The sequence below is a fragment of the Apteryx rowi genome, unplaced genomic scaffold (genome assembly GCF_003343035.1).
Source record: "Apteryx rowi isolate R43461 unplaced genomic scaffold, aptRow1 scaffold_802, whole genome shotgun sequence".
NCBI lineage: Eukaryota > Metazoa > Chordata > Aves > Apterygiformes > Apterygidae > Apteryx > Apteryx rowi.
In genome coordinates this window covers 53,859-66,309 of record NW_020451097.1, presented here as the reverse complement: position 1 = coordinate 66,309, position 12,451 = coordinate 53,859, and the positions used below count along the sequence as shown (strand labels likewise).

At 39.4% G+C, this 12,451-nt stretch overlaps 1 protein-coding gene across 1 annotated transcript in view; it reads right to left on the bottom strand.

The window, feature by feature from the left end:
* The window catches only part of LOC112977190 (collagen alpha-1(XV) chain-like), a 99,607-nt gene that overhangs the window by 44,751 nt on the left and 42,405 nt on the right, over nt 1–12,451 (bottom strand). Inside the window, exons 15-20 of the mRNA XM_026089235.1 lie at nt 11,203–11,271; nt 7,660–7,704; nt 5,193–5,228; nt 1,635–1,697; nt 714–749; nt 537–620 (exon numbers count right to left, since the gene is read on the bottom strand). Coding sequence (XP_025945020.1) covers nt 537–620; nt 714–749; nt 1,635–1,697; nt 5,193–5,228; nt 7,660–7,704; nt 11,203–11,271 — 333 coding nt within the window. The remainder of the gene's footprint in view (nt 1–536; nt 621–713; nt 750–1,634; nt 1,698–5,192; nt 5,229–7,659; nt 7,705–11,202; nt 11,272–12,451) is intronic.

Here is a 12,451-nt window from a genome sequence, read left to right as displayed (position 1 = left end):
CTTTTGCAAAGGCTGATGTACACAAAGCAAATGTGACTAAAATATACATGCAGCTAAAGGATATGACGTAGTTTGTATGAACATTGAGCATATTACCCTTTGACGCTTCCAGTTATTGCTTCCACAACAGAGTCAATGCTCTTGTTTGTACAGTGGATACCCATCAGAGAACACAAGGGGGCTGCATCTCCCTCCTACATACTGGTGTGTCTCAGGTGCCTTGTTTTGTTCCTAGTTTTGTATTTCTTGGCTGATTTTTATTTAACTTTCATAAATCCTGCAGAATCAAGTGCAGAGTTCAAGAGAGGCTCTCAATATCACCCCATGATTCTAGTAAGTTCTTTACCCATTTTCCTTCCTACTTCATCTTCTCAAAATATACCCATTTGATTTAGAGACATACTGAGATTTTTTGTTTTGAGGAGTGGATTTTTGACTTGAATATCAACACCAGAATTTCCACTTAGCTAATTGCTTGTGCCCTCTTCAATTCAAGCTGAGTTATAAGAACTTTGATTCTCGACAAGCATACTTACCTCAGGTATTGCTGTGACTGGTCCTGGTGGTCCTGGTGGTCCAGGTGGTCCCACAATACTGGTCCCATCCTGTCCTGGTTCACCCTATTTCAAGAGCATTACAGATGGAAAGCCGGTTTACTAAACACTACATTTCAAGTAGGTTTCTCAACAAGAATGAAATCCATTCAATCTCACCTGAGGTCCTGGGTCACCCTTCTCCCCTTTTGGACCCTGCATGCAACAATAAGAATGAACATAACTGATTTAAAAGGAAAAATTGTGAAAATGGCATTCTCTAGCTTTACAAAATACACGAATTAAAATGCTGGCATGGAATGATCCCCAGCTCCATCAAACCGCAGAAAGGTTCAGCTGGTTTCATCTCAGACCCTCTGAGGATTTGATGTTTGAAAATATGTGCCACTACCTTTGACAGACCTCACAAATGACAAGGAACAGATCAGCACACAACATTTTGTTAGTCAGGGATTAACTCAGCAAGCTCCTTCAATGCACTGAAATCAGCTATGCCTGGCTGCTGCTTCCTGCATCAGTATTAACTACCCTGGTTGTGTCTGGGATTGCTCAGTGGGCTGGGCAAAGGAACAGAGGTGATCTAAACAACCATTTTTGAGGCAGGTTATACCTAAGCTTGATCAGCCCCTCAGTATGGTCCGCTCTGCTGGGGGTGCAGAGAGCGCAGCTGGAGCAAGCAAGGTGGCAGGGAAGGAGCAGCAGGATGTTCTGGCTAAAGCACACCCTTGGTCCCCAGGGTTCCTGAGCAGGAGAAATACATTAAAATCACCTACAAGCCTGTTGGCTTCCCTCTAATTAAAAGCAGAGCTTATTTCTGAATAATTAAAAACAAAAGGAGCATTGAAAGTTTGAATCAGTCTCTGGAGAGGCCTACACCACTCTTGGCTAGTGAGGCAGGCAAGGGAGACTCTGCTCCTATGTCTGGTGCCTCAGGAAACTGCTCCAGGTTAGGTAGGACAAACCCAGGCCCAGTTCTCCAAAGACTAATAGCAGGTGCTATGAGGGTTGCTGATGATCCTTGAGACATGGGTTTGGGAGCCAGTCTGTTAAGTGATTGCAGAGCACAACAGCCCAACTCACCACGTTTCCAGGACGCCCAGCGATGCCAGGAAAGCCTCGTCTTCCATCTGTACCTGGTATTCCCTGCCACAACAAACATACTATTATCCACTCAAAATTGTATTTGGTCTCATAAAAGCGGGACTATACCACTCTTAGAGGGACACAGGATGTATCCGAGGGGACTATGGGGCATGTTTGTGGAGAGCTCAGCTGAGTTATGATCAGTGGCTCGCATTAGTCATCAACTGTCTTCACTCCTCCTTCTGATTTCCCCTCTTTAGAGCAGATCTTTTTTAATACAGCTTCAATCATTCTTCTCCACTGCTCCCAACTCTGTTCAAAAGGGGTGAATTCTGTTGCTTTCTCCTAAGATACATTTTCTGGGTTATTTCCACCCTTCATTTAAGTGATGATCTAACTGGAGGAAGCAGGGGGAGAAGCATGGAACATATTTGGAGAGACTGCATATGGGGCAAAAAGCTTGATAACCCCTGCTGTAGTTTAATACAGAACTTACATTATTATTGAAAATCTGATTCTATCCTATGGGAAAAAACATCACAACACAGTAATGATAATGCAGTTGGCCTACAGAAAAATGGATAAAAGAAGACAACTAAGTCTTAAAGCATTGATAAACAGTGAAGTACATTTTTGCAAGAGTTTTCTTTTGCGTTGTATGAAAGCACGAAAGAAATGACACAGAATAGCTTAATGATTCTTCCAGGTACCAGATCAGCCTTGTGTGTGTGTTTTCTTTTTTCTTTTTTTTTTTTTTTTCTGTTTGTTTATTTGGGCTTTTGTTTTTAGGAGAGGGCTGTTTTGCTTCTTGTATTTTGTTCTGCTTCAAGAAAATATTTTTGGGCTCTTACAGAATATAGTATCACGAAAATATAATAGACATAGACAATTCCCTGAAAAAGTCAGCTCAGTAGCTGTCAAAAGGATAAAGTGGATGCTAGGGATTATTAGGAAAAGAACAGGAAGAAAAGAATAGAGGACATTGCTATGCCATTGTATATACTTATAGTATGTCCATAACTTCAATACCGAATTCCTAAATACTTGACTTCTTCTAATACAAGAACTAGTGAGCATCAGATGAAAATAGACGGAGAGAGGTTCATGCAAAGCGTATCTAAGCTGATTGAACACCTTGCCACAAGATGTCACAGATGGTAAAAGCTTGCATGAACTCCAGGGGAGACATCAAGTTCAGGCCAAAGACATCTATGGAATATTTCTAATACAGAAACCCTTTTCTGGCTGAGGAGGTCCCTGAGTCACAAACTGTTGAAGCCTGGGAGGGTACTCAGGGCAACTATAATGTAAAACTTGCCCTTTTCTAAGGTCAAATTGTATCTAAGCATCTGCTTTTGGCCATTGTTGGAGACAGGAAACTGAGATGGATGGATCTGACCCAGTAAAACCACTGGGAATTCACTAATACTCTACAGGAATACAACAGAGCTTTAAGGCATCCTAAGTCAAACGGCCTTCTCTGCTGCATTTTTGGTGTGATGGAGGAAATTCGCATTAACCTAGTTCATAAGAATCAAAATCTTCTCTCTTCTTTTGCCTGACTACAGAACCACCAAGATAAAAAGCGTCTCTGTCATTAAGAATGGATTTTCTCTGTTATTCCTATTTTTGTCTGTAATCAGCAAAACATGTGGCTCAGGAATAAACATGACGTTTATTAAGATAAAGTGTAATTTTAGAAGCATTTTAATTTTCATTTTATAGACAACTGCAGCATAAAGGGTGTCTCTGAAAGCTAATGGGATTTGGGCACCTGAGTGACTTGTAAAAATGGGACTTCAAACTTCAGTCTCTTCAGTGCTTTTAGAAAATTATACCTATCAAGAGGACTATCATAAGGTTTTCTATCTGAGGATTAAAGATCTGGATTATTTTTAAATAACACTGTAGTCGCTCCACTCACAATATATGCATGCTTTTGAAATGCGTCTGTCACATCAGCAGTAATAATTACTGCAACACAGACCACAGAACAAAGCAGTTGCAAAAATAGTAACTCAAGTAAAAAAATAATCTATAACCTCAGATTAAAAAGAAGACTTTAAAACAACTGTCCAATGCATCCATGCATCAGATTTAATCATCATGCTGACAATTATCTCTGTGAAATGGTAACACTCAAAATAAGTACAGCAGATGGAATTTATGGCAAGCAGAGTCCTGCTATATTGTTGTTGTTGTTTTTTAAAAAAATAAACAGGCAGATGCTGTTAGAAGACTATGACAATGCTCTTGTAAATATTCAGCTTGCAGAAGGGTCAATTCGTGATCACTTGTTTCACACAGCAACTTTTGATTTCAATGCTGGCCCAAATGCAAGAGAAGTATTTTATTTTATTTTATTTTATTTTATTTTATTTTATTTTATTTTACTTTTATTTATTTGCCCTGGCACCACCCTCTGCTGGCTTATGCCTCCACCAGGCACCCAAGTTAGCCAGGGGTGGCAAAAGCCACATGAAGTCAGGCAGGAGATTTGGCATTGGGTGGTTCCAGAAGGAGCCCAAGCCAGGCTATATAGGGATGCTGATGAGGAAGAATGGAGAGCAAGGACCTGGCTCCAGCACTAACACTGTGTTAACCAGGGTAAATGCACTGGTTTCCATGCTGAAGGGGTTTCATGGCTAGCAGCTGTACTGATTCAGAGCGGCAAGTCTAGCTTGCACACACCACAGGCACAGCTGGCATGTGGAAGGAGTTAGACAGCTAGGACAAATTACAGCTTTAGAGATACAGGCTGGACATTAGGGAAACTGTCTTCCCTAGCAGGATAGTGAAGCTCCAGAACAGGATACCCAGAAAGCCTGTGGAGCTGCCTTGGAGGTATTTAAGACTAGTGAGCAAAAAAACATTGCTGACCTGATCTAGTGTTGGTGATCTCATACTTTAAGTGTGATATTGGACTAGATGACCTCAAGAGGGTCCTTCCAACCACTAACCCTGTGCCTCCTGCATGGTCATGTATGGGATAGGTGGCTGCAGCATGGTGGGCAAGTTCTAGCACAGAAATAGGCCACAACAGCGGCCTGTGTGCCAAACACCAAACTGGGGTCATGGATGTCTCCTAAGGACTCTGCATGGCACCGCATGTATCTGCTCTTGTACCGCAAAGGTGAGTCATGGGGGGAGTGCTTGGGTGAGGGGTATAAGCTATACACCATGAGAATGAGGATGAATTGGCATGTGGAACTTGATGTTTTTTATAAAAATTTTGTTAATTTTCATTTCAATTTTGCTGAAAATGAAAATGGCCTCCAAAAACACCATGGTATCACACATTTGAGGAACTGGATTTTAAATGTAATTTTAATTGTATTTTAAACAGAAGTCTTAAGCAACAGGTTACACTGGCTATTGATAATCACAATTCAACTCAGAAGTGGTTCTCTTTTTCCAGAGAAATCTCTCTGGGATTTAATATTCTGACAGTGCTAGAAATGTTCATTATCACCTGAGTGCATAAAAAGAAGAAAGGAAACTAAGAGGAGGAAAGAACTTATTGAAGTTTTAGATCAAGTTAAATGAGTTTCCCACCTTTGAACCTGGTGGTCCAATGTTGCCTCTTTCTCCCTGAAACAGAGACACAGTAGGGCTCAAGTATCAAAGTGAGCTGTAATTACACATATTCTAAACATGTATGTTACTTTCCCTGAAAATTAAAAGACCGAATAGGGCAAAATAATTAGTCAAAAACAGGGCATATTTTCTGTAAAGTGATGCTCAGCATACTTTTGTGATTTGGTTCTGGGAGTTTAACCTCCAATTGCCAACAGCATCTTAGAGTTTCTGGTCGCTACATGTTGCTTTTGCTGAGCATGCACAAAGCCACACGCCTGAACCTTCTTTTTCGTTGGCCAAAATCTGCTCATGGGAGTATACCTGTTCCCCAGATCTCCCAAAGCCACAGTGATCTTTACTTCCACAAGTGACTCACCATCTTCTTTTGATACAGGTAAATAAGCCCCTTCCCCACTGCCCCATCCTCCTCACCTACCCAGGCACTGTATTGTACCACGAGCAATTTGTCGAATACTGCACTGCTCCACCTGTGGGACCAGTTCTGCAGTGCTCTGGCTCTGAGCGGGCAGAATTCCTTGATTTCATTACAGACAGGGAATATGTAATTTAGCTGAGTTCAACTGAGATAGAGACTACAAACAGCAATAAAGTCGCAAGAAGTCAGGAACATTGCATAAAATGTTACATTTGCACTCGCTGAGGAGCCTTTCTCAGTTTTGTCTTTTAGGAGTGTTTATGTTCATGAATGCAGGAAGACTGTATATTATGTATTTTTTAAGAAAAAAAATCTTTCCATAATAATAAATGTGAAAGCAGAATTTGGATCTATATTTATTGGTTAGGAAACAGATCAAACTTTGGTCACAACAAGATTGCTCTGACAGCTTTGCTAGTCTGGGATGTTTGAAGGATGAAGAATATATGAAACATAGTTTAACTGTACCTTAAACTGTAAACATGTGATGCATGAGCTCTTGCTTTTTGAAAGTGGGTGGCTGTTGTATTTTGCCACTGTTGCCTAGTGAAGTCAATTATAACCATGAAAAGTGGGTGTAAAATTCACCCCCATGAGAATGAGAGTGTATTATAGCCACTTTATATTAATTTTGCTGTAGTGTACCTGGCTTTGTAAGATGTCAGGCAACAATCAGCTCCTTTCTCTGTCTCCATGATTTTGGGGATGAATGACTCAAGATTTGTCAACCAAAAGGTAAGTATAGGTTGTGGTGAAGTCTCTTGGCCAAAGGTTGATAACTTTCTTTTCAGTTCCAGTCCAATCCCTAAATCCAGAACGCTACCTCCTTTCTGAACTCTTTGTGGGGAAAAAATTCCACAATATTCTAAAAACATAATTTCTATTTAAGGGAAGAGAATAAGTTTTTAACAGGAAATGTATTTTTAGCACAGAAACTACACCTGTTCATATCCTCCAGCATTAACAGGAGGGGCTACCCAGTAGAGGGCCTTTTTRCTAAACTCTGCAGACCCTAGACATCAGGGGCTGTTCGGATCTCTAATTGCTGCTCTTCTAGGGAGGAAAGATACTTGCAGCTATTGTTGGCAATATTCTGCTTTCTGGGTAGCCAGTGACTCTGCGCTGTGTGTGTTTGGATATTGATTTAAGGAAGAGAGGATGGGGGCCCCAACATTTTCCATCTCCTGCTACCTCAACATTACTCTCATTTCCCAGGACAATGAAGATTTAGAGCTTCTTAAACTCCACACAGGAGATTTAAGGTGCTGAAAGGGTGTTGCCATGCTGTATTATTAACTTGAGCAGAATTTAGGCTTTACAAAGGAACAGAAACAGCCTCTTTCTGGCTACAGCCCCATTCTGGGATTCTGCCTTTTTATTTCTTTTTTTTTCATCTCTCCCTTTTTTCAGCATATGTTTCTGGCCTGAACTAGTTCAGGGTTACTTAACCAATAGCATCTTGAAAGTGGAGAAATTCAGTTACAGCTGAGCTCAAATCAAAATCAAGGCAAAAAAGTTACGACAATTCACTTTTTTTCCCCTATAATCTTCTAGGACCTTTTTCTAGAGCCTTCTACAATCACCCCAGAAGGCCATTTTCTAGAGCTTTCTCTTTCAATTGCACACATATAACCTCTTGGAAACCACAATGATGTTGTACAAATGAGGGATAAAGAGAAACTGCCAAACTCCCTAAAAAGTGAAATGAAAGTACCATGTTACAGCAGACTCCTTGGAAGAGCTCCCCGCTGTTCTAGTGTAAATGTGAAATAATTCTATTCATACCCAATCCAGTAATGTACAGTTATATACTATTGCATTCCAGTAATATAAAATAACATTGCATACCCCGTGCAGAAGAGAACAAAATTTGTCTGTACTTGGCCAATATATGAATGTTAACCAACAAGCTGTTTTATTAAGGCAAATGCTGGGAATATAGAAATCAAAAATCTATGCCAAAGCAAAATACGCTAGCTCTCAAATGCTCTTTGTTATATAGGGTACCTTTGGTCCAAATGGTCCATGTTGTCCGTGTCTTCCTGCAGAACCCTATAAAACCRCACTGAATTTACTGGAATTTAATGGAATTTCATAATAATGTTTTTTAGAAAAAAACAAATTAAAACCCACAGCTGTTACAAGCACAATGTCTGCCATCAGTAGTATCAACAGAGTAATAAAATGTAAACATTGTTTCAGATTTGTTGTTCTAATAAATAGTGACTTGCTCTATATTATCATGCAAAGATCTAAAGATTTTGCTCTTAGAAAGATAGCTTTATTTCTAAAATTTTCTTAAAATAGGTAATAGTATGTAATGACAAGATTAAAATGAAAGATCCAAGTGCTTTTGTTGCAAGGCGTTACTTTCAAGTGCTTACGGTTTTTTGAATTCTTTGTTTCCTTGGCTAAAATGAAGACATGTTACTAGTTTGGAGGCAACACTATATTTTCTTTCCAGGTTTAAAAGTAGCTTGAAACAAAGATTGGGGATTGCAAACTATCCTCTTCTCTCCATATGGTGAGATCAATGATACAGTCCAATTATGACTCTTTGATGTCAAAATGAACTGTACCATTATCGATCTTTTTAGAAGGTAGAATGGAAAAGAAAATTCAACAAAGTTGTCAAGTCATCTTCATCTTGCATATGAAGACAAGACACTGACAAACCAATACCAACAAAACATATGCACAGCCCCTGTTTCATCACTGATCTTTGGGAGAAAGGGAATAGAAATCCTGGAAATGATAGCTGATCTTACAGAAAAAATACATTTGATATTTCTGTTTCAGAGCACTTTCTCATAAAAGATTGAAATAAGTTTTTATCCATCAAATCCTAATTGCTTTATTTATATCACTATTAATTACACAAAACAGTAATCAAAGCTCTTATTATGTGTTTTTGGGGGAAACTGCCATCCCATTAAAAAAATTAAACAGATGCAAATATAGCACAAATAACTGTAGTTGATTTCCTAGCAGCTGCTTTTAATTACAGCTCCCTTAGAAGCAGATACTCCATTTTCCCTCTAGCACAATCAGGAGCCTCTAGAGTTTTCACAGGGTGTAAGTGGCTCATAATGCTTTCTGCAGTACCAGCAAGTACCAAAAATCATTTTTGTGATGAGAGGCAAATTCTTCTGTATCTTTAGTGACCCAGACATTGCAGAGTAACTAAGTGGTAATAGGAAAATAAAATTCCAGCATTTTGCTCAGCTGCTAGAAGGCATTTTTTGGTATTTATAGCAGAGAGACTTGGAAACAATGCCTGTTATAAAAGCAAAACTGAGATTAAGGCTGTCATTTAGACAGGTCAGAAAGGTCAACTTTAGACTTGATTTTGGACATCTCTCTCTCTCTCTTTTTTTTTAAATTGTGAATATTCCTCTGAGTGAGCAAGTTTCTCTTGATGTTTAGCCAGAACCTGTCAAGCTGCAGTTTGTGACAATTGCTCCTTGCTGTATCATCTGGCACTACCAGGAACAGTTTGCCTTCATCATCTTTGCAATTGCCCTTCAAAGAGTTGTAGGCAGCTATTAGAGCACCCTTGGCCTCCTTTTTGCTAGACTGAACAGGTCCAGCTCCTTCAGTCTCTCCTCACAGGTCATGCAGTCTAGGCCTCTGACCATCTCAGTAGCTCTCTGCTGGCCTGTGTCCTTCTTCTCCACATTTTTCTTGAAGTGGGTTGTCAGAAACTGGATGTAGTATTTCAAATGCAGCCTCGCTAGCACTGAATAAGAGGGGGATACTAACATCTCTGTATCTGCTGTCCATGCTCTTCCGGGTGTACTCCAGTACCTGATTTGCCTTATTTGCACTGACAGTGGTCTGTTGGTTCGTATTCAGTCTGGCGTCTACTATAACCCCAAGATCCTTTTCAGCAGCACTCTCTCCAGACTTGGGCAACAAGACTCATTCTTTCAAAGCTCTGCTGATTTCTGCTGGAATGAGTGCAGGGGCAGGACTCGTGAGCATCACGCTGGAGCAATTTGGACAGCTCTGGGAATACGAATGCTGGATAATTGTTTGCTTTGCAGAAGGCAACACATGCTGCAGTTTTGGTGTTACTGGTAGAGACCAAGATAAAACCAAATGATCTGGTAACATACTGAGACAATGTATTCCCCACAGGAGGCATGTGACCCTTGGTGTTTTAAAGTTGCCCACAGTGACAAAAATCTCCTGAGAGAAGGCAATGAAAGAAAAAACATCCCTTCTCCTGGGAAACTGTTTCCATATAACTGGGAAAATTTTTTTAGTCTAAATGATGTTTCAGACTATGAACATTTGATGGTCAAACTATAACTATTCACTTCAGTTTATCACTATATGCAATTCATCAGTTAAAATTGGAAAGGGCTTTTTAAAAGACTTTAAATCAATGGTACCACATTAATTCTTGGTTTACTTTCACGTAATGCAAATTCATAGTTGCTAAGTGGGAAAAAGCTGGAAGGATTTGATTATATATTTGAAGGAGATGCTTGCTAGAGTATGCTATTTTTATTGGTGAAATGTTTATGAAACAGCGTACCTACTGAGCTGTCAAAGCCACTGAGAAAGAAAATATCAGTTAGTTTTGTTTTTCCCCATCTACTAGTTTTCATTTCTCTTTTTTTTTCTGTCAGTAGTGAGGGATAGATTTTTCAATATAAGCATAAAGACACCATGTCCAGTGTCTACCCACGGGGAATCAGTCACAACTTGGCTTACATTAGGAAGCATAAATATAAAATATTAATTGACAAAGTGTAGCCTTTGTAATGCAAAAGATGATGTTTTATTATTGTTATAGATGTCCAATTTCTCTTAGAATCTTGCTGAAATCTTGACATCATTAATATCCTATGGCAGTGAGTTCCCTAGTTTAATTGTTTATTGCACAACTTTTTTCTTACCTTTCTCTTTAAGTGTGGTGTCTTTCAATTCTTTCAACTTTGATGTTCAATTATGAAAATAATAAAAAAACCCCAAACTTATATTTTTTTATTATTCTCTATATAAGAATTCTAGATCTGTTCAACAATTAGACAGAATTCACACTACAACTCCAATCCTTTATGCATGCTCACTAAAATGTCTCCAATTTTGCCTATTGTATTCTGAAAACTGAACAGATTAGTTTATGTGTGGGTACACTTGGATTTATCAGCATTAGAATGTTTTAGGTCTTAGTTTCTATTTATTTTCCATAAATTGAAAAACAGTTGAAAGAAGCAATAAGGGCTTCTATCAGGGATAAAAACAAGGAATAGAGAACAAGACCATACAAGGAAATGCCATTTCATCCTATAATCTCTGAAAAACATACCAGAGCAGAAAGTCAATTATCTAAAAATGTTCAGCCCACCAGAAACGAGAAAAATATCATTCAGCTTATTTGGAGGACACCCTTATTGCAATGTGATTCTGTAGCAACTAAATCCCATGCATTCACTCCAGATCTATCGCTGACTGTGGATACAGGTTTCCAAAAAGCAGAGAAGGACAATCTTGTTTTTGAAAAGAAAAAAACTCTTCTCCCCCAAAACTCCCTCTAACCTTTGGCCCTCTTGTTCCGGGAGTTCTGGATTCACCTAACAAGCCAATACTCCCTGATCCTTCCATGTCCTAGTGGAAGAGAAAAAAATTACACCAAATTAAGTATTTCTCTCTCTTTTTTTTTTTTTCACCCTCTCTGTTTTCTAGAGTACTGTAAAAGCTGGATAAACAGTGAACACATATTTTTAAGTTTTCTCAGTAACCTCTTTTTGATCAATGTGTGGCATTCTGGAGATAAGCTATAGTCAAATGAAATAAGAGTATGTTGATCTTTCATACAGTGTAAGAACCTCTGGTCTTTAGAGACTTGCCACTTTGACAGCATTTTTGTGGTACTTCAGACTGGAGAGCATCAGACAGAAGTGAGACAGTATCACAGTTTTAAGTATGCACCGTGTTTAAGCATACTGTAGTGGTATTTTTCTGTAAGTGCTTCTTTACCACCTTGTTACAAAAATACCGTCACGACTATTAATGGTTACATAACTGATTTAAGGCAGGGAAAGCCTGCAGGCAATTTAAATTTGAATCATCATTCAAAAATAAAGGTCCTTCCTAACTCTTACGGCTGAATGCTGAACTCCTGCCTGGAGTGCAGTGGGCTGAAATGAGCACGAGCTGAAAGAACTGTTCTGTCACAAAATCATGGAATTAGTTAGATTGGAAGGCAACCTCAGCAGGCTGTCTAGTCCCACCTTCTGATCAAAGCAGGGTCAACACTGACTTCCCATCTGGTTGCTCAGGGCATTGTCTACTTGGGTCTTGGAAACCTCCAAGAACGGATTTCTGCAACCTCTCTAAGCATTTGTTCTCAAGCTTGACTGTCTCTCATCACTCTGTGCACCACTGTAAAGATCTTGGCTGTGTCTTCTTGATAACATCCTTTTAGGTATTGGAAGGCTGCTCCAGAATAAGCAAGCTGAGTTTCCTCAGCCTTTCCTCATAGGTTATGTGTTTCAGCTCCCTGACCCTCATGGTGGCCCTCTGCTGACTTAAAAAAGATCTCTCTGAAATAGAAGATGTCTTTTTGAGGGAAGTACCCATATTTTCTAGGGGTTTTGAAGGAGACAATAGAGAAACTGGCAACCTGCTTCCAGCTCTAATTGTTCTGACTTGCTCCAAAGTCAGTGCAGAGTCATGAGGTGGCAGTTCTGAAGTAGCCAAAATAATAAAGCTGCAGACTGCCATAATTCACTATTTTATCCTCATCCCCCACCCCAGCCACATGTTCCTATTCCTTGCATTATGC